Genomic DNA, 24,049 nt, shown 5'->3' on the forward strand with positions numbered 1-24,049 from the left:
CGAGAGAGGGGTGTCGAATATTCAACCGCAAATAATCGTTAGGATTACACTGCATCCTTTCTTTTACTTCTTTCAACATTTGACTTAATAATCTCCGAACAAAATTACTGTCTGAAGGCAAAGCACGAAAATTAACAGTGTAAACATTTTGTTTTACTTTAAATTTTCTAGACCTGCGTCCCCTATCTAACCTGATCTTATAAAAATCAGATACAACTTTTCTTTTGCCATTTTTAACAACTTCTTTTTTATTAGGTTTTAATTCTTTTCTACTTCTTTTCTCTTTCAATTCTTTTAATTGTTGTTGAATTCTTCTTCTTTTGTGCCTTAAAAGAAGCAATTGATTTTTTAAAATACTTTCTTTTACATTCATCCCACTCATCTCCTTTTCTCCTGATAAACAGAAATGATCAATTCTTAGAAAGCCTATGGTATATATCTTCTATAACAGATTAATTGGTAAAAAGGAAAAACCAATGACGTCATTGGAAAAACCAAAACTCTATTCCCCATTTGACGTCATTGGAAAAACCCAAAGCTCTTACTCCCCAGTGGAATTCCCCATGACGTCATTGGAATTTCCAGAAATAAGGTCATAAAAGAGAGCATCTACCAACGGTCAGGCATTCACAATCGAAATGGCTTCAGGCGATGAAGACAGAAAAATGGACGTCACAAAAGAAAAAGCAGAGAGCATTCCGCCAAAAGAGGTTAGCAACGATTTAAAAAATTTTGAAAATACCTGCTGGGAGAACTACCGATTAAAACAAAACGACCTATGGGATCAGTACGTAGAAACAGCATGGAAAGTGTACCAAGAAAAATACGTAGAAAAAGCAAAACAAACGCACGAAGAATTGCAGGAAAAACTAAAGGATGAATACAGAAAAAAGGGATACAATGTCAGAAGTGTGAGACCCCCAATACCATTTGAGGACTACAAAAAAAAAAATGAGAAAACTCGGATACAAATTGGTACACACCGGCAAACATGACAAAAATAGATGGCAGAGAATTGAATTGAGTCCAGAAGAAAGAGAAGCAGACAAAAAAGAAGAAGAAATGGAGGCAGCTCAAAAAGCAGAGGAAATAGAAGAAGCTCTAAAAGCAGAAGAAATGGAAATAGCTAGAAAAGCAGAAGAAATCAAAGCTGCTAGATTTCCAACTCGCCCATGTTCAAACCCTCCCAACCCAATAGGATTCTCCAAGCCATTAGGATTCACTACACTAATGCCTCAAAACGACAGTGGATTCTTTCCCTTCAAAATCGGAGAATTACCTAAACGTCCGAAATACTCCATTCCCACTCCATGGGGAGAATGGGAAACAGGAAAAGAAAGAGTGGAACGTCTAAAAAAGGAAAAAAAGGAAGACGAAGATTTCAATAAACAACTGAATATCCAATTTCGTAGAAGAGTAAGAGACAACCCTCATATCAATTTCTCAACCGACAACTTTGGAAGTGGGAAACACATCAAATCCATAGATGAAAAGGTAAAAGACCTGCTTGAGGATCCACATTATCCAGAGGCCAAATTCAACAGTCTGAAATGCGAGACACTCTTAGTATCCAATGAACTAGACGATACGAGAAAAGAACTGGAAGACACCAAAAAAGAACTGGAGGACACCAAAAAGAAACTGACTGAATTGCCTGAATTTAAAGAACAAAGCAAAATGATACTTGAAGGATACAAAAAAGAACTAGAAGACATCAGTAAAGAACTAGAGGCCATCAAAGAAGAAATTCAGAAAGCCAAAGAAGAAGAAGAAAAAAAAGAAAAAAAAGAAAACCTGAAATCAAAAATGGAAGAATTTCTGTCAAATATCAAACTAGATCCAGCAGAATACATCGTTCCATTATTTGAAAAACCACCGGGAAACAGAATGGATTGGATGAAATCGGATGCCAGTAGAGCAACATGGAGCTTCTACATCAAACCAGAACAAGCCAAAAATGACAAATTCAAGGCCATGAGACTTCTGCTATCAGAATACTGTCACAAATTCTGCTTAGTGGAAAACGGAGTAACTCATAACATCAACGGAGAATTCCAATTGAAAAAACCAATGAACATCAAGGGCCTAACAGACCTACTTGGACCCAACATCTATATCAACGGGGGCCCTAAAGAACTAGGCACTGAAAATTGGTCTATGGCTGCAAAATTCGACCAGAAAGACTACTTCAACATCTCTTTCACAGATGAAACAAAAGGAACCATTTCAAAATTCAACATTGGTAATAAACCCAAACCTGTGGTGTGTAGACTGAAGCAAAGATCAAGAGCCACAGCTGGAGAAATGTCATCTGATAAACCCAAAAAAGAGGAAGAAAAACCCCAACCAGAGGAAAGAAAACCCCAAACAGAGGAAAAAATGGAAGACAAAATGGAAACTGAGGTAAAAATGGAAGAAGATGATGGTGAAATTCACATGGAAGAAAATGAAGAGGAAGTGATATCTGAATTTCATATCAAATGACTAGTTATTATCATCAAATTCCTGTATTTTCTTGTCATAGGACTCCTAGTATTCATTCATATCATCTGTGCTTTACCATTCTTGTTATTTATCATTGTTCATCTTCTCTTCACCAATTTCACATTGTTCTTCTTTTCATCTCCATGATTTTCCTCATTAGGCTCAAACAATCAGGGATGTTCAATAGTTCTTGATATTTGTTGTTTGTTGTTTGTCATTTTGAATTTCAAGTAAGATTCCCATTGCTGTTGTTTGTTGTTTGTTGTTGTTTATCCTCAATAAAACTATTTTTAACCTTTATGACGTCATTTTTCGATTTGACCTTTGACCCCCCTATATAGACGGATGTAAAGTGCACTCATTTGACCCCCCTATCTAGACGCCTTATACTACTGCTGTGACAATTGAATTAAAGCTTTAAAAGGAAGCAAATTAATTAAAAAAAAAAACATACTAAGACTTGATTGTCTTTGACTGTTGCCAGTGGAATTGAGATCTCCAAACTGTACCAATATTCAAAGATTGAAGTGATTTGCCTTAAAACTACATTTGTGTACATTACTTCAATGAGATATAACACACCTGCTAAATCTGGATATTGATTTTAGCTCACCAAAGGCTCAATTGCACCATTCTAATAAAAAAGAACTTCCTGGTGTCCAATCATGTGTCATTTATATATGTCTTCCATTAACATTAACTTGATTAACTTTTAATATATTTTCTATTAATGTCAATCTAAACCACATTTAGTACAAAGTTTCTCTGCTTAGAGGGAATAAAGTTTATTCAAATAAAGGGCTGCTTTCTTTTTCAAGTGGAGAGAAATATGATAATTGGATGGTGTCATTTAAAAACTTTTGTTTTAAGAACCACTTGTTCATATAAGACAAACATTATCCAAAAGTTTTCTTAAAGCAAGGGAATAACTGCATGAAAATGTATACAAGTGAAAAACTAGCAAGTATATGACACATTTCAAATTCATGTGCAAGCATTCCCACATCATATGGATTAATTTTTTTCACATTTTGGACATTGGGCTAAAAGTAGGGTTTAAAGGATGATCTGCCATAAATATTGTATGGGGCCTCTTTTCTACGCTGAATTATGATAAGTCTACAATCATTCTGGTTGTGAAGGAAAATGACACCTTCTGAATAGTGTCGATAGTTTGTATTGTTTATAATTTTGAAGAAAACTGCATTGTCTATGAATATTTAATCCTATGACAGCAAAATTTGGCCTGCTTTGTTATTGTATGTTCTTTTTATGAATAAAGATGAATAATGCCTTTAAACTTCTCAATGATTAAGACAACTGAATGTTCTAAAATGGGGGGGGGGGGGGGGGGGTAGTTGAAAAATATTCTGGCATTCAATCATTCATTCATTATATTAGGAGTGGGCTTCAGAATATCCCCTGACTAGTGAGTCATTGGTCTATCATACCTTCGAACTGGTACTGTGAAACCGTATTAATATAATTTACAAATGCTGCAAATGAAATTCAAGCTTTCAAATAAAGGGGGTGCCTATAATTATGCTCTGAAAAGCTATGGGCTAGCTTAAGATACATTTTTTAAGCAGTGTATTTAGACGTAACCGTTTGAAACTATTTTCGAGGTTGTGCCACGATATACCCCCGGAATTAATCACTTTTCGATGTTCTTTCATTCCACTTGCAGGCACGTAGCATCGTTTTTCAAGGAGGGGGGGGGGGGGGTGGTGGCAGAATTTTACAAAAAAATTTTGCAATCCACAGTATTTCTTGACAAGCAAGCAAAAAAAAAAAAAGAAAAAAAAAAGAGAGAGAGAAAATAATCAGTAAAATCGAAGGACCAATGCACTAGAACATAGTTTTTATATATAAAACGTTTAAGTGCCCCAAAAGTGGAGGGGCCAGTTAACTTATCTCATAGAATTTTTATATTCTTTTATATATAAAAGTTAAGGTGCCCCAAAAAGGGGGCAGGCCCTCTGCCTCCCGATGCGACGTGCCTGACCTGCTCCTCATTTCAGTGCATTTTTTCTTCTTAGTTAATTAGTAAATTAAATATGAGGATCACAGGATTGTCTGCCTGAAATGAAAAGAATTGAAATAGCAGAGCACATTAAAAAAGTAGAAGTGGGTGCGGGGTTCCTTCTCTAACAGGAGGTTGAGTGGGAATACCAGAATAACCGGGTGATATCGTCATTAAATGCGGGGTAATTCCCCGGCTCCCGGGACTTAGGAACAGCCCTGGGATCAGTACAAACACGTTCATTTTTGTAAATGAATATGGTAATAAAGAGATCATGATGAAAAAGACTCGTATCATCCAAATATTTATTGATGATGTTGTTCATGAAAGTTATTTTGCAGAGAATAACAAATAAAATGTAATGTCTTGGTGCAAATCGCGCATTTATCGAGGTGTCCTGACACCTATTCCCATTTTTACTAATTCGTCTGAACTAATATGTAATGCATCCGAACTAATTTCTCATTTGCCCGAACAAATTTCTAATTTGTCCGAACGAATTTTCTAATTTGTCCGTACAAATATCTAATTCGTCCGAACGATTATCTTATTTGTCCGAACGATTATCTAATTTGTTCGTATTTTACTTTATAAATCAATGTATAAATGTTTCACCAAACAATTCAAAATTTGTTGCAGGTACTACAGTTTGTAGCTAAAGTCGTTCGTGGGTTAATTGGATCAAAAAGGTCGCATACAATTTGTTGTACAGAATAGGAACATACTCTACTTCAAAAGTTGTATGATACAAGTAATAGCATATTTCACAATATTTTGCTGCATGCGGCAAGTTGTACACGACTTGTATTACCGTAAACCCGCCTTAAGGCTTGGCTGAATACGACTCAGAATTACGGTAAATTCTGAAACTGCAGGAATGGTTATGAAGCTAATACTTAGGATTAAGGCATATCTTAAGACAAACTTACGACATATCTCAGTCTTAAGTGAGGCCATCGAAGCTATCCTATCTTAGGAAACCTCCTAATCTTAGTCTTTAAGACGACCGCGAGCTTTTCCTAAGACTTTAAGAAGCTCTGGTATCAGGAAAATAACTGAGAATGATTTTTGCGTAAAAAAATCAAATATTTGTTTATCAGTTTATAAACACTGTACCGTGTGAATGTATGTATATGCCTGTACAAATGTAAATGGAGATGGTAGTTTAAAAAATGCACGTATTAATTGACATTTATGCATTTAAAGGTTAAAACGATGAAGATTTATCTAAGCCCTTTCGAAATAAATAAAAATATACCAGTAACTTTTTTGGGGCAAAAAGGAAAAGATAAGAGGATGCAGTCACATGTTACCACCAAAAGATGTAAGTACAAGTCCTGTATAATGCACCAACCTGTTGCATTTATTGGTAGTAGCCGGTATTAATGATAAAGGCCGCGGAGAAAGATTAATAAGTGCGACTTCCTCTTCCTTTCCCAGAGAGAGAGAGAGAAAGAGAGAGAGAGAGATTTATTTTGTTAACAACGACAAGAAATTGTATTATGCCTTATTACTTTTCCAGCAATACAAATAACTATGAAAAGAAAATTTGTATATTTGTCATGTAGTTCCGCTTTTCTGTTTCTGCTTTGTTTATTAAATTGTACACAAGTAGCTCTGTTATATTTCAGCTTATTACCAAAACTCGGATAAAAATGGACTAATCTACTAAAGATATGTAATGGAAATCGATGAAAATAATAGATTAAATTAAATTTGAAAAAAAAACTTAAACATATCGATCGTGAATCTAAGCATTTCTCTAAAAGAGGAGTGGGGACACGCCAACAAAGAAAGTACCGACTCAGAAATGTTTTGATAAGAACTGACTCAGAAATGTTTTGATAAGTAAGGAAAATGTTTAAAAGTAATCATCTCCAAACCTGAAAATTTTGTTTCGAGGACGGAGGGGAGTTGCATTTATAATTATACAAAACATGTATTCGCATATATCACCATCAGTGCGTTCAACAGTGTAGCTGCTATACATGTAGCCGCTACGTAAAACTACGCTCTTGAACAGAGAGCTAGCCTAGCCGCTACGTAGAGAAAGCTACAGTGTAGCATAAGTTTTAGATGCTATGTACCAAATCCAAGATGGCTTCCTTAGGTACGCTTTCACAGCACATATGCATGCTTTTAACAAAATGGGAAATTAATTTCTACATTTTAGTAAATGAAATGTAAATTTACATATATATTTTCGCTTGAAATAAACTTTTTTTGTTCCAAAAATAACTTTATACTCAAATATTTATTTCGAAATCTAACACTTAGCAGCTAGGCTAGAGCTGTCTGTTTAATAGAGATCTATAGATATCTACCACCTAGCTCATAGGTTAGCCGCTACGATCTTGAACGCAGCCAATGGGTCCGCGTTTTCTGTATGTGTAGCGATAATGCGAGCGGATCTAAATTTAATTATATTGTATTAACTAAATTCTTTTAAGAACTAAGGGGGGAAACTAACCCCCACCACCTTACATCCACACATGCATATGATGGAAAATTGTCCTAAGAAATATCCTAGGACACGTCTTAAGACACATCGTAGGAAATTTTCATAGGCATGCTTGCTGGTGTGGTGGGGGGGGGGGGGGGGGTTGTAAACCGAGCTTGATATAGTTTCCATGGATTTTTGGGTATAATATTTCGATATCTTGAATTGTTTTGATGTTGCAGAAATGTTTTATGGTGACAATGATTGTTTTGATAGATTTCGCCGTATTAATCATGTTAAAAAGGTTATTCTACAAGAAATTTTTACGGTCATGCATGTTGGGGATTTTTTGGGCACAACTCTTCAATGTGCCGTTTTAACACTGTTCAATAATCTCTGTATTACATTAGTTGTATGTCAAACTAAACCTTATGAACAACTAAGTTCTGATGACTTGATATCTAAAGAAAAGGTATCATTTGATTTTAAATTAAAAATTCAAATATATACATTGTTTCTTTATTATTTACCTATGTCTTACGTTTTGGTATTGTTTCTAAGTTACTTATTCCCAAGACCCCCTTCCGTTTTCTTCTCTTCAGTCTTTTGCAATAGCTGTATTCTGCTTGCGATTTCATATTTTCTTATGGTTTGAGTTTCAATGATAGATCCCGTGGTTTGAATTAAATTGTATTGAATTTTTTGCTGTATTTTTTTTTAATTAGCAATCAATATATTTCTTTGTTTTGAAATATATCCTTACGAGATTCCACAAGTTTTATTAAAACTTGTCTTGATGAAGTAATATAATATTAGGAAACTTACTAGTCTTCAACATTTTTATTTGAGTAAGCCAACATTACCTGTACTTATCTAAGCCATGGGTGCACAACCGTCCATTAGTACAATAGAGTGATATATGCTTGTCCAAGGAATCTACCTTATACTGTTATATGTCCATTATTATTATTTCGCACATAGTCGCTTACAGAAAACAATTGTCCAATCCGATGACTGAATAACAAAACATGCTTATTTACTAGATGTTTATATTTCATCACAGACAAGTGGTTTAGGTCAATTTTCAAATTACTTCTACTACATTTCAAACTTTAACTGGTCAATAAAAGCTCTTTATAAATGACAATACAAATGAAACCTCGATCAGCGAAATGGGAACTTATATAAACATTTAATTTTGCTTAAAGTATTGATTGCATTGCATAACAATATTTCACAGATTTCAGAGATTTCAAGTTATTTGTCCACAGTAAAAATGAGTGATTTGTGAATATTATGCAAAAATTATACAAAACCTGAAAAAAATATGAAAAAAAGTGAGGTTAATAGATCGTAAGCATAAAAAATACTGTAGAATACTGACTTAATACATCTCCGATTTACTTGAAACATTTAATCTATGCTTAGTATTTTCTAATTTAAGACACTACATCCATAATTTAATTTACATTTCATGAATATTTTTTCAAATTTCTTTTTTTTTTAATTGTACAATGACTCTATGTTGCTATTTTCCCATTTTACATCCATTCTATTTCTTTTTCTTTTTTAACTGTGTAATTAACTCATCGGTAAAACAAACATCAAATTAATTTACAATTATATTTATCCAAAAGAATTATCAAATTCCCACTCGCCTTAGAACTTTTTCACATTTTCTATCATATTTTTCACAGTTATGGCGAAATGGAAACACACCGTGCGCGACATATACTGGTGACAAATTAGGGGTTAATTACGAGCAGGCTTAATCAGTTAATTGTGAGACAGTACATTTACATCCATAGACTATTTTTCCTTTATTTCTTAATAAAACAATCACAAAAGTTATAATTTCACAGAACTTTTAAACAATTAAATCAACTGATCAATGCCCCTCGTACATTCATCGTCCGTTTTCCCCACGTTTCCTCTTAATATGCAAAGTGTGCATTCCAATCACTGAAACCACAGGTGAATAAAGCAACCATTTACATACTAAATACACTTAAAACGATTATTTTAACATGCAGACATTTATAAATTAAATATGTTTTTTTTTATAATGAAAGAGTAATGGTTTTGACTATAATATATTGTATATATTTTTAAAAAATTATATTAGCTACATCTGCTCCCCAAGCAAACAAAAATTGAATGCAGTCATTTCTTTTCACGGTTGGATTATTGAACTATCTCATATGTTTCAAATCGTCGTGATACGATAACATACAATTCTTACAATAAAAAATTATAAAAATCTTAACAAAAACATTGCTAGTATGTTCCACAGAGAGAGAGAGAGAGAGAGAGAGAGAGAGAGAGAGAGAGAGAGAGAGAGAGATGACTTCTCTGATTTTATCATTTTGTTGAATATCATAATCAATATCATAGACCCCCCCCCTTTCCAATACGAATTGATTTTTATGAAGAAAATCGTTTAATCTTCCGTAAGAAAAAATATATCTATAATGATATCAATTCAGACACTGGATTATTTTTTCTATCACAAAATTCTGCCCGGGCCTTATGTATATAGGTAATATGATGTGTAAGTAATACACGTTATTATACGGTACACTGTATATCAATCGCAACTGTTCGGGCTTCCTTTTACGACAAGCGTAATGCGCATGATTGTGACATCATATCGTCCCGAACTTCGATGCCTTTCAATTCAACGAAAGAAGAGTTGAAATATAAAAAATCTGATGTCGGACTCATTGGCGGATCCAGGGGGGGGGGAGAGGGGGGTTCCGGGGGTCGGAACCCCCCCCCCCCTTTCTCTGGGACATATGAATTTTTTTTAAAACGTTCAATGCCTATTTAAAGGCAATTTTTCCCATTTATAATAGAAATACTGTAATTATCTCAAAGAAATGCTTCTAAAATTGCTTATTTAAAGAATTTCGTACTGCGTCCCATAATTTTGTTCTTTTATGAAAAGATCAATTTTTTATCGAAATAAAGTACATTGTACTCCCCTTCAGCATCTGGTGTTTACTACACTAGCTGAGTAAACATGTGGAAAATCAAAGAAAAAATACACAAAATTAAGCAGTATCGCTAAAAACATAGATTTATGATAACAGCTACAATGTACTGTCTACTCTATTTCTTTTTAAAAAAAAAATGATTATAGTTAATACAGTTTTGAACTGACAAGCCATCAAGTAAAACGACGTTCAAGTACGCATTAGTTTTACTTTAAAAAGCCTCTTTCAAATGTATTGTTTAGTTAATTAACTAAAGTAATTATAATAGATGAGTTTTACTTCGTTTCATACGAAAAATACTGTACAAAGAAAATTACATGACCCGCTTATGCGGGTTATGCTATTTCTCTGGAATGCTAGCTACCTTCATACCCACATGAAACGCAAAAGAAAGCCTTTTTTGTTTCCAAGAATCGGAAATTCTGTAACAAAAATACCGTGTAAAGGGTTTATATGTAAATTATCATGAAAATGCCCAACTTTTCAAAACTTCATATCATGTCATATCCTATCATTTAGACCTTAATTTAAAAAGGCAATCGACAGAAATCAAAATCGATAAATAATTCAGAATTTAAAAATATCAAATTCATGTACATAAAAAAGTTACCAAAATATCCATTTTTAGAATAGTTTGTCGTAATATAATTAGTCTGAGTGATTTTTTGTTTCTTAGTGTTTCTTTTCTATCAAGCATAGACGTACTTTCTCATTGCTGCATGGAGACTTGGGCTTGAGGCTAGATATGCAAATCTACCTTACGGAAACCAAATCGGCAAAACGCTCAATAATGCAGTGCACTCTGCTGTTGAAATAGATAGTGATGAGATATATGTTTATTAAATACAGTTGTAAACGCACGGAAAACGTTCAAAAAGTCCTTGTTTATTGACAAATGATGAATATTGCACATATTTGTTGTCATCAAATGGAACCCCCCTTTTCCAAATTGCTGGATCCGTCTCTGCGGAGTACGTTTATCATGTATTAATGTAAATATAACGTGATGTGGGCTTGTCTCGAGACAGGTAAAATGATTCTAATTAATTGTTCTTTTGAAAAATACCTCACAATCGGCAGATCGGTGTTGAATTATTTACACATTCAATCTCGGGTACTTTCAAGGTCTTATGTGAAGGTTGGCATGAATTCAAGGCCGTAACTACCATTGAGGCAAGTAAGGCAAATGCCTCACTGAAAATTTTGAGATGTATTTCTTTTTATTATGTTAAAAGGCCTTTCAAATTTCATTTTTTTTTAAATTTGTACTTTAATGAATTTATTCAAGCATTACTTCCCATTTCCGGAAATCGAACACTCCACTGTAGGTGTATTTGATCATTTCGTCATTTATGCATAGTGTGTATAATGACGTAATGAAAATATGGATCTGTGGTTGAAAACAGGATCTTGTAGAAAGTCAAGTGATTCGTATGGTGGCATAGATCTGCCACCACTTGTCAGATAGTTATGTCGACTTGTCAGATGATTATGTCGACTTGTCAGATATTTATGTCAACTTGTCAGATCCTTATGTTGACTTGTCAGAAAATAACCATATTGACTAGAAACTCAATATTTTGTTGTTAAAGCGTGCTAGTGCCACTAACTGACATTAACTTGTCATCATAATATCTGAAAAGTCGACATAAGAATCTGACAGGTTAATAGTTATCTGACAGAAAAAATGATATGGCCACTAGTTTAAAGAAATTTATCATTCATATTATAAGCCAGATAATGATGTTGACTTGTCAGATGTTATGTTGTCATGTAAAAATTATGTCGACTTGTCAAATAATTGTGTCGACTTGTCAGATTATAATTATGTCGACTTGTCCAATGTTTATGTCGACTTAAAAGATGCTAATGTCAACTTGTCAGATCCTTATGTCGACTTGTCAGAAAATATTATTTCAACTTGATGGCACAAATTGGGCGTGGGAAGGTTATAGTGTTAAATTTTTTAACACGTGTATAAGTAACAAGTCGACTTAAAGAACTGACAAGTCCACATAATTATCTGAGAAGTTGACATCAAGATCTGACAAGTCGACATAATCATCTGACAAGTGGTGGCAGATCTATGCCACCATAGATTCTGTTTCAGAAAAAGGTTGGTGTTGATATTTATGATACCAATGAGTCAACGGAAACCTAGATAGACCAACATGTTATACTTAATACATATGTCATTGTGTCCATTAGGTCTAACATATTGCGTAATTGAACTTGGCATTCAGCCTAGGGGTTTAGGGGTTTAGTTTTCTCCAGGTGTAAAATAGTGATCGAATTTTTATTTAAAAATATATTGTGTGATTTTTAGAAAAATCTTTTACGAAAGAAGGGCATTTCCTTATAAATAAGTATAATACACTTTGTTAGTCGTTGTGAGAAGGGGGGGGGGGGGGGGGGGGGCACTGTCTGCGTTCCGATACATTGCATTTCAAATCATATGTACTTATAACATTTCACAAAATAATAGATACAAGGGTAATTATTCATATGAAACCAATTTTATACTTTTAAACATTTCCAGATATTACTTTAGGTGATGATAGTAATGTACCTGGTCAAAGTTGCAGTAATAATGAAGAAACAATGTCACATGTACTTCAAAAGAAATTGAAAGTTAGTCACAGTATACAAGAACTAGACCCTTGTAATTTTAAAAACAAGACTTTATCTGAAAACGAAAAGCTTCGCATACTATCTCAAAGCGCATCCTACACAGACTCATACAATTTTCCAGCAACTAAAGGTCGAAAATATTCAAAAGATTGGGAAAAGTTACGGTATTCAGCAGAAAAAGATTCTGCATACACGCAAAAAACGATACAATTTGAAAAATAAACACAGACATTTGCGAAAACACAGGAGCTTCCGGGGGGCTTCGCCCCCTTGGTCCCCCCACCAGTACGCTGCCCTGGACCCGCTGGGGCCCGGACCTAGGCGGTCCCCAGACCCCTCGCCTCACTAAAAATATAGGTCTAGTTACGGCCTTGTGCTTTGATGAAATAAAATGGTTCTTGGATTGCAGTGGAATAAAGAGTCAATAATGTACATGTTAATATTACAAGTTTTGATGTTGAAGATATATAAGATTTATAAATGTTCATTGAACTAATTTGAAAAAATAGATAATTTGATGCAGTGAGAGAGACAAAATGTACAATTTCTACCTATGATATAATTTTTTTTGTTAAGTATAATTACATGTATAAAAAGTTGTATAATGGAATATCTCATGATATTTAAAAAATTAAGGACTGTAATACGAAGATTCTTATAATTTTCTTTGCAAATGCATGTAATATTCAAGAAAATCAAAGATCAAGCTTCAGAGTCTGACCTTTATTGTTAGCTCCCAGAGTGGACATAACTGAGGAACTGGGTGTAAAGCGAAGTCAAAGTATATAGACTATATATTGTACACAGTATATGCATGAAATGTATTACTTTGTACCTCAGAACTTGGTCATTCAAAAATTAAATTTTGTTGTGGAAATGTATGCATCATTTGAATGTCCCAAAATTGCATAATAATTATAAATAAATATATGTTACCTGTACTGTAAGTTACTTTTTATTGGCATGCACATTATTAAGCATGACTCCCCTAAAGTATAAAATAGAAAGTTAAGGTATCTACAGTATGTATGAAAAGGCATTGTTCATCGTCAAACACCCCACCCTGTCAAGCTGTTTCGAGGATTTTATATACCCCATAACGTTACCTTTTTTGACAGCATGCTGCAACATTGCAATTTCAATGGTTTCATTCATTTTTCTTTCCATTCGATTGTCATTCTGTTTGTTGGAACACTCATTTTCAGGAAGTAAATTAAAGATTCTCTGAGCATTTCATTGAAATTATAAGAAGACCCCTATTGTTTTTGAAGTCAAAAGGTCAAGGTCAGAAAATATATTTTTTAAAAAGATGGATTTCAGCCGCAGATACCTGTAATATCATAAGTCTTCGAAAGAAAGTGATTAGTTGACTGTGTGTGCTAAATGTGTTCAGATGTCAGTGTGTGTCAGGCGTGTTCAGTTGACTGTGTGCTTTAGAAGGGTTCAGTTGATACTGTGTGGGCTAAATGTGTTTAGTTGGCTGTGTGTGTTGTACGTGTTGAAATGACTGTGTGTGCCAGACGTGCTGAGTTGACTGTGTGCTTTAGAAGTGTTCAGTTGATACTGTGTGTGCAAAATGTGCTTAGTTGGCTGTGTGTATTATACGTGTTGAAATGACTGTGTGTGCCAGACGTGCTGAGTTGACTGTGTGCTTTAGAAGTGTTCAGTTGATACTGTGTGTGCAAAATGTGCTTAGTTGGCTGTGTGTATCATACGTGTTGAAATGACTGTGTGTGCCAGACGTGCTCAGTTGACTGTGTGCTTTAGAAGTGTTCAATGGATAGTGTGTAAATGAAAGTGTTCGCTTGGTTGTGTATGAGTTAAGTGTTCATTTGGTATGTGAAAAATCAAGGATCGAAATAAACCTTTTTTGATACATATTAGGTCTAATACCATTATTAGTTGTTATTTCTAGTGAAAAAATGAACATTTCTTACCTCTAACTCCATTTTTCAAGAAGTGTCCATTTGCATGTGGGAAGTTAAGGTGTTCAGTTGCCACGTCATACACGTATGTGTGTGTGTGTGTGTGTGTGTGTGTGTGTGTGTGTGTGTGTGTGTGTGTGTGTGTGTGTGTGTGTGTGTGTGTGTGATACCCATTTCCTTATCTGCGGGAGTTGTAAAGCTTCATTCTTCGCCACTTGGAGAATATACGGGCCACAATGGTTCATGTGACCCGCTTGAGGTTTGAATTTTAAGCGAATTAGATATACTTACAATTCTTATGACAAACTTTCAAAGGAAACAATTTACCACAGAAAATAAGTAACAAGACAGTCGCAAACCTGCGCTTATGCTTTGTTCCTCGATGCCTCAATTTTATGTCGAAGCAGGAAGCGTCTGAAAGTTTTGATAAAAACATTTAAAAATAAGTGCAACTAAGAATTTTCAACATGAAAGATGATGAGAGAAATCAAAATGTAATGTTCTCTTCAGTTTTAATGTGAATACCATGTTTTTAATCGTATTTGAGCTTTCTGATACTACAGTTGTCATCGTCTGTATGCATAACTCATTATGGCACAGTTTTGCCCTTTTATCCGAACACACATGTATGTCTGTATCTTTTCATGCTATATAATACAGTAGGGATAATTTTACCAAACGATTGTGGCTACTCCCTTTCCAAATGCTTTAACAACAACGAAGTATCCCTCTTGGATGTATGCAATCTGCAACAATATAAACATAAACTGTAATATAAGACATAGTTAAATGAACCCAATCAATAGAGGTAAATTCAATACCATTAAACTATATAATGTAAACAGTTGTGATGCAAGAACATACCACTAGTCCCCAATGTGCAGGTTTGTGTACAGGGATTAGCAACACACTTTTGTGTTCCAAATTGTTAATTTTTCTGACCTGCATAACCCCTTTTTATACAATGTGGAATCCAAAAGGAATCCAGGAATGCCGTGTCGTTTGTACATGACAGTATCATATACAAATAGGAGTTTACAACCTGTTGGAAAATAGCAGCTTTCTGTTGGAATCCGCTTTAAAGTATGGCTTCAGATAGCAATAATACAAAAAAAAAACATTATTAAAGCATCACATTTGTAATATCCAGGATCTAAGAATTAATATCTTATCGACAAAAACATACAATCATTGAAGGAATAGATAAGACTGTATGATTTACCTGGTCGGTTATCCAATTCGAACCTTCCAAAGATTTGATATCCAGCATTCACTTGGTATGGGCCAATCAATGCGCTAATGGAACCCACTTCTTTCTATATTATATAATTTTGAGATATCTCTTAATTATGATATTTATATACTAGACTTTGACCCGTGCACGCACGGGTTGACATTGCATATGGTATCTGGCATTTACAGAAAAGAGACATCGAAACACCGTATATTATTGACATTTGCATAACCAAACTTCAAGCCTACAATAATGTTTAGGCTATTAATTTCACTACACTCTGCTGAGTTGGAATAATCTAACTGTGTCTCGGGGAAGGCCTTCACCACAGTTAAAATGCCTCCCATATTCCCGTAATATAGCCAAAAAAAACGATTTTGGAGAAAACAGAGACATACATGTAGATAACATTTTATTTATGTCTCTGGAGAAAATTAATAAAGTTGCATTGAAAATAACAGTCAAATTGTTCACAACAAACCGTGTTGAGGCTATAAATACCTTTCTTTAAAAAGTTTAATACTATAATTGCAGAATTCAACATATTTCAACAACGTTTTTTACACACCATGTTGACATTCGAAACTTTCGGGATTTTTTTTAATAAATGCACTGTGTTAGAGTTATCTCCCGTATTTTCTTTGATGAACAGAAAAATTTCCAATGAAAATTAACACGCATTTGTTTTATCGTTTCCAAGTTTATCCATGCAAATGTGATATTGTGGAAACATAAAATAAAGAGTATCCGTGGTTTAGTGTGAATGTAATGCGCATGCGCAAGATTTTAAAATCCAAAACATTCAGATGATTTCCGGAATGTTTTGAGGAGTTTTCGTTGATTATTAATTAACGAAGCTTTATTGAGAAAAAATAAATACAAATTGGTAATCTTCAAGTACCAATGATGTTTAAAATATATAAAACAAAAGACAGTACTCTTCCGATTGATCGGTATTAAAGCTAAAAATTTCGAGTCTATTATTTTAATATAGTAATATAGATATATATCTGCTTTCAACCTTAGGGTGACTATATATTTTTTTGAACCTGAAGGGGACATATTGTATAATTTGATATGTTACTCTCAACACTATATGAGTTACATGAACATTAATACGCAAGTTCCGAGATACCTGCTCTCTAGTAAGGGAGGTACATTTAATACCGTTGAGTGCGCGTCGGTGGGTAGAAATATCCAAGGACGCTTCGAATGAAAATGGCGGAATCGAGTGTTGTCAGTGATGTTATAAACATGCTCAAACCTGAGCTTAGGTCATATCTGTTGGCAAGAGGAATCACTGTTACCGACTATAATGTGTCACAACTTCGAGAGCTCGCTAATAAAGCATCGGAAATGAAATTATCGGTTATATCGCAGAAAGACGACGCCATCGATTCGTTCAGAAAACGCTCTACGATTGCCCTTAAAGATCGAGTGATAAACTTTCCATTTGTGTGCGATGTAAGTTTGAAAAGTTGGACATATGATTTGTCATGCATGCCAGACATAGTTTGTGCAGATATCTTCGTCCATTTACTCTCTAATGCCCAGTGGACAGCAGACCGCACCAAGTGTTACAAACAAGAGAGGGGGTATATTTTTTATAAATGCAACCATATCAGTGCCGTTCAGTGCCATGCATTACCCGAAGACCATATGTACATTCGAGCAAAGTGTCTGAGAGAAACTTCGCAAAGTGAAAAGCCATACTTCGTCAGGCAACTGACTGACAGCAATGGCACCATCAAATCAGCTGGATGTGAATGTACAGCGTAAGTTTCTATTATCATAGTTTTCTAATTTTTTTGATCAATCAGCTTTTATAAAAATAAATTTTTATTCCTTCAAACTTGCATTGTTTATCAATATATATTCCTGGTACATTATGTATGTTTATTTATTCAGTTATCATTTAATTAAGGGCCCTCAAGGGGTATTTACACATTTCAAATGTAGGGCTTACAATGTTTACATATGATTGGTTATTATTAAAGTCTTATATGTGTAAAAATTGGGTTGCAAGTGACTTACATGTATAACAGTAGTTTTATTTAGATATTCAAGCTGTGATTTATCAATGATTCAATTTTTAATTTGAAAAATTGTATTATTCTATGAAATAAAATTACATTTATATGATATATAAATATTTAATTACTATTAGTAAGATATGTTATGCACTGGGAATCATTCAATGAGACTGAACTGACATTGGGTAATCAATTAGGTAAAAACCAGCCCTGTATATCAATCTGGTCTCTTATATATTCTTAAATTTCAAGGTTACCCCGCTCTCTGTTTTAGGGATGACGGTGGTTGTAAACACGTCGTAGCTCTCCTGTTTAGCTTAGTTGAGTGGAGTGAGAGGCATACCGACAGGAACACAGCAACATGTACAGATGTCCAGTGTTTGTGGGACAAGCCGAGAAGAGAGTCGAAGCCCAAAAAACTTGATGATATTAGTAAATCTGACATTAATATGGTCTATCCTTACACACATATCTATCATTCTATTCATGAGGAAAATGTTACAGATGATGATTTTGAAATGGAAATTTTTGAGCTTGTTAAGAATTATGATACACAAATCATAGAAGTTTTAGAGAAAGATTGTACACATAATAATAATGTTAATGAACCTCATCCTGTACCATTACTTGCTTTATCATATAGACAAAGTAAATGTAGTATGCCATTTGTCAAATTTATGCAAGAAAGTATAGATAAGTCAGATTGTATGGAGATTGACACTTTAACTGGGGGTCAGAGTGAAAATGTGAACTGGTTTCAGTATAGAGTAGGCAGAGTTACTGCATCAATTGTGCATGATGTTGTTAAATATAAAGGAGACAATGTCAACAACTCTATTGTTAAAAAGATTTTTACAGAAAAGTTAGATGTCTCAAGTCTTGCAATTTTATATGGGAGAGAAAGAGAGTCATCAGCACGAGAATTGTATGATACTCAATGTAAAACTGATCACTGTAAACACAATGTAAAAATTCCAGGTCTTTTGGTAAATCCAAAATATCCACATATTGCTGCAAGTCCTGATGGTGTTGTTACTTGTGATTGTTGTCGGAAAACTTTATTAGAAATCAAATGTCCATATAAATACAGATATTGCACTGTGGATCAAATTTGTAGTGAAAATTATCACATTTTTCTAGATTCAAATAATGAAATGAAGCTTAAGCAAACCTCTCCATGGTATTATCAGATTCAGTGTCAGTTAGCTGTTGCAGATTTATAGTATTGTGATTTTGTGATGTACTTAGAGGGTGTAGCAGCTTGTAAATAAAAAATTTATGTTGAAAGAATTGAGTTCAATGCACAGTTCTGGGCAGAATGTTTGAAAAGTATTAATTCATTTTATGAAAAATTTGTTGTCCCAAGACTGTTGTCTGTATAAATATTTACACAAAATGATAGTGCACATTTTCTTGATTCAGCTACAATGTTCTGTGAATCAATATTACATCATGTACATAAACTGTTATGAAAATCATTTTATGCATGTACATGTAAGTATCCTAATAAGCATGTATTTTTCAGTTTTTCCTAATGCTTCCTTTCTATGATTTTATCATCTCCATGATTCAAAATTGTTAAAAAGAATACTGAATTCTCTTGTTTGAATCTTTATTAATGTATACAATTTTTAAATCTCCTTGAAACATGTATACATATAATTACAAAAATGTGACTTGATTATGTCAATCAGCAAGTCTAACTATTGGGTTACTTAATATATTGCACTTATATCATTTATAAAATTTTGAAAATGAACAACATTTTAGTATGTTAATATATATAACACAATTGTTTCAATATACATATGTGTGTGCCAAAAATTATTGCTAGATATTTCATGCATTTTATGGATGATTTGTAGACTTAGGGGACATGACTTATATTTGTAAATGGCGCATATGAATTAATGAAATCAGTTTGTAGCATGTGCAAAAACAATTTTAATACAGTCACAAGGTAGTAAGACTTCAAACTGTCTTCATCCCTTTTTTTTTACATTGATGAAGATTAATTGTATTTTCAAAATTATGCATATGATGACATATAAATTTTTTCCAAAAAAATATATACATGTAATAGTAAAACTAAAAATGCTTTTCATTATACACAAATAAATGCATGAAATCATAAACAATGATGTTGCTGAATTCATTTTCTAACTAGTTTTGGCATCAGATTACACAGAAAGACACCAACTTTTACCATTTGATTAACAACTGGTTTCAGATGCCATAGTATATTATTACCCACAAGCTTGAACAGTTTCAAACGTTGAATTGCTCGCTCAACATGTATGCGCAACTTTGCAATGTTTCTAGTTTGCTTTATTTCATTAACATTTAATCTTTTTTTCTTGCCCCATGTACATTTTCTTGTAAATGGCGGAATATTCAGAGTGGCTTTCCTTTTTGTTAACAAATCTCTAATAGTAAACCCCCTATCAGCCATGACATCCTCTCCCTCCTCAATTAACTCAAGACAATTTGAATGTTCAGTAATAAACCTGTCGGAAACATCTCCACCATAAACATCGCAGACAAAAATAAATGTACCTGATGGAGAAATTCCAAGTAAACATTTTCCAGTGTTTTTTGACTTGTATGTACTGTACGTTTCAGACTGAGCAGATGGGGATCTTGGTCTTTGAAAAAAAAATACAGTGCAATCAATTATTACTCTAGTTTTAGGATAGGTATTTCTAAAAGATTTTGGCATGTACTTTTTAACCTGTAGTTTACTTGGCCATTTTATTAACTTTCCAAAGCAAGTAGCAAGAAATGTTATCCAGGTAACACAAATTTGTGAAACACGTGAATTTGAAATTCCAAATATATCAGACAAAAGAAATCCAACTAAGCCTAATCTAAATCGAACTAGTGTAAGTATAAATTCATGAAATAAGGTTAATTTACGTGAAGGTCCTGGTTTGTTTTTTAATCCTTGCTGATAATGTTTTTCATTTGCACTATTGGGACCATTCCAATATTTCAAATTTGAACATTTTGAATAAATAATATTGAATAAGCTAAACAATAATGCTATATATGGAATTCCCGTATATTGTCGGACAGACGCATCAGAACTTGTAACCTTCTCTACAAAGACCTCTCTAAAAAATGAGTCTTTGTCGTTCACACATCTTTCCATATATTCCATTTGAACGAATGAAATGTCTGTCTGGCATTCAGTGGAAATGGTGATAGGCTCATTATTTCCAGTATCACAATAGGGGTGATCTCTTGGAGGCATCCATCGTTCTGTATCACTCAGAATCTGAATACTGGTACTCTCGACTGAATCTGTATAAGTAGTATTTAGTGTGTATATATTCTTTAAATGAAATAGAGGTGCAAAGTATTGATAGATCACTGTATGTATATGCATTTGTATATATGTTTTGTATGTAAATACATGTACTGGTTTATTGTACGTAATACATGAAAATATTTACTAACCTGTTGGACTAGGTTCTGTATACTGAGCTTCCACCTCACCAACCAAATATGGAACATTGTCATCTTCATACAGATTGGTAAAAGCAGCATATTCTCCATTATTTTGATAAGAGGGAATATCAACATTACTATTGACCCTTTTAAAGGAGCAAGATAATTTTTAATCCCTTACACAATAATACATAGTATTTAGTCATACACAACACATAATGCAGTGTAATGTAGTGGTCAGTTAATGTATTATTTTTAAAAAGTATCTAATATTTGACAGTGTAAGGATTCATTATTATAAATTATTATCATTATCTTTTATCATAATATGAATTATGCAACACGGCCTTAAAGCCAACGAATGGTGCCTTAACTGTTTGATGTTGGGGGGGGGGGGGGGGGTCATGATTGATAAAACGACATATAACATGGGCATAATAAAAATTACCTTAGTGCACATGTTTTATAGTTGTTGTAGGGGAAAAGTGTTGGTACAGTTTCACCTTGGCAAAATGACGGGAACATATTCTCGTATACTTAGTTGTTTTCCAACTAATTTTTCGGCGAATCAGCCGCAACCATCGAAAATATTCACGTTTGTTTTTACGCCTATCTCATCCATGAATATTTATCTAACTGCTGTAATTTTCGTTTCGAATCCGTACATTCTAAAACACAGCACTAAAATACGGCATGTTGTTATATGCAGACGATGTCTGGCGTATTTGTACCCACCGTAGCTAATGACGCACAACTATTTCACCTCCAAACGCGCGAGTTGCAATTACGGGAGATAACTCCTGCAGAACTCGGAACTTGCGTATAGAAATTAAACTAAAAAGTGAAACTAGATCAGCAAAGAGAAAGTAAAAGATATTTTTGTCTTAAAAGGTGATCACCACATTAGGCCATCATTTAAAAAAATATATATAATGCTTTATTTCTGTGCTATTAATTGATAAAAACAGTCAAATTTATTGCACAGACAACCCGTACTAATTTGCACACATCACTCGTACCAAGATTTTTGGTAAGTTTACTCTCTATGTTAATACATAAAAAAGAACCTCTAAGCAATTTTTGCTAATTTATATAGAAAAAAAGAGGGAAACATCTGATTTCTAAAAAAAATTATATTTTTAATATATTTCCATTTTGAAAAAAGAGCATCAAAATTATTAACCGTAGATTTTTTTTTAAGATATAAATTAGACACTGAAATAATTTACTTGACATTAATATCTAAATTTGTATTAAAAAAACTGAAAAGTTAATAATTAGTATTTTTTTAATTGTATAATCTTGATCTTTTTAAAAAGCTTTTTCATATCTTATCATGATTGATACACACCTCTGTAAGTGTCTCAAAATTTTTCGTAGTAGATTGTGTTGCAGAACCCAGTTATAAGATAGACTCAAGTAGGACAGGGCAAGATACAGTTTTTAAATGTGAAGACATTTTACAAGAAGTATAAGAGAGAGAAAGTTGTTAGGACAGAAAGAGAAAGCTGTTAGGACAGAGAGAGAAAGTTGTTGGGACAGAGAGAGAAAGTTGTTAGGACATATTACAGTATGTCTCGGGCTGTCTTGAGCATGTGCAGATGAATAATTATGCCTTTAATGTGAAGAATGGAAGGACCCACTGTTATTGAACTGACTCTTTTGAGTTGTATGCTACTGGTTTAGGTCCACATACTACTTTAGCTGCTCATAGTAAGAAGAAGATGGACACGATTTTTTGCAAGATGGGATAGTTGGATGAATTAGAAATTCCAAAAGAATGAATGCACAAGGTTTCAATTTTTGTTTGATTGATTTTCATTTAGGGGGTTGTCCAAAATGAGATATTGATATTGATTTTCATTAAGGGTGTTGTCCCAAATGAGAATGAGTTTTTTAAAGAAGATTCAGGGTTTACATAAATACTAGTATGCAGTACGTTGTTTAACTTGATGTGTGTGCACTGTAGAGGAAATGTATCAATTCACACTTAAGTAAAAATTGTATATACAAATTATCAAAATTGAATAAACAATATTTTTGCAGGGAAGGATTTGATGGCAAGAAGAGAAGGTAAGCTACCTACCAGAATTTTCAACTGAGAAATTCAATTTTTGACATAGTGAAAATGGAGGGTAGGTGTGTTGGTGGCTGAAGGGTGCCCCAATAGTTCATTAATTTTCTTTAAAGTGTCCTGGACGTCAAATTATACCTTGAGTTTCAATTACGCAGATTTTATAATAAAACAAGGCGTAAAAAAACAAAATTTCATTGCGTGGCCTAATAAGCGAGTTATCCGCCGTCAAAGTTGTTGACTTTCGCACCTGCTCAAAACCAATCAGCGCAACTTCCGGTTTTACGTTAAATAGAAATTAGGCGTGACGTCACAACACAGCTTTTTCGAAGATGGCCAACAGAAGCGATAGCAGCATTTCCAGTATTTCCTCGTCCGATATTGACCTCCACATGTCGTTTGAGGTGGGTTCGTTTGAAGAAAGTGTTCATGAAGCCCCCCAGAACATCCAGCCTTACAGATTTGAGCCAGAAGCAAGCAGTTCCGACGAATCGGACGACTCCAGAGGGGACAACCCCGAGGATGATATCGTCGACAGAGTAGGAAATACGGTCTGGTACGGCATTTTTGACAAGTAAAAGCTTTGCTTATATATAATATGAAACAATTTGAAACCTAAGACATTATTTTGAAATAAAATACGTTTGAAATACGGCTAATTACTCATATTATAAATCTACATTATTAACCAAAATGGCGAATTTACCGATCGACGCCAAGTTACTACAGATGTACATTAGAAAAATTCTACTTATTCGA

The 24,049-nt window shown here is 33.8% G+C and overlaps 2 protein-coding genes and 1 pseudogene across 2 annotated transcripts; 2 read left to right on the plus strand and 1 right to left on the minus strand.

Moving 5' to 3' along the window:
- Window positions 1-951: 951 nt before the first annotated feature.
- LOC128174587 (uncharacterized) lies at window positions 952-2,484 on the plus strand. Its single transcript, XM_052840103.1, has one exon. It carries the CDS (start codon window positions 952-954, stop codon window positions 2,482-2,484), a length of 1,533 nt encoding a protein of 510 aa, XP_052696063.1.
- Window positions 2,485-16,861: 14,377 nt separating this feature from the next.
- Window positions 16,862-19,023, plus strand: LOC128174588 (uncharacterized). Its single transcript, XM_052840104.1, has 3 exons — window positions 16,862-17,508; window positions 18,041-18,302; window positions 19,015-19,023. Exons 1-3 carry the CDS (start codon window positions 16,946-16,948, stop codon window positions 19,021-19,023), a joined length of 834 nt encoding a protein of 277 aa, XP_052696064.1. The 5' UTR covers window positions 16,862-16,945.
- An 895-nt stretch (window positions 19,024-19,918) lies between these two features.
- Window positions 19,919-23,855, minus strand: LOC128174589 (uncharacterized; annotated as a pseudogene).
- Window positions 23,856-24,049: the final 194 nt, after the last annotated feature.

This window comes from Crassostrea angulata, chromosome 2 (genome assembly GCF_025612915.1).
Source record: "Crassostrea angulata isolate pt1a10 chromosome 2, ASM2561291v2, whole genome shotgun sequence".
Classification (NCBI taxonomy): Eukaryota; Metazoa; Mollusca; class Bivalvia; order Ostreida; family Ostreidae; genus Magallana; species Magallana angulata.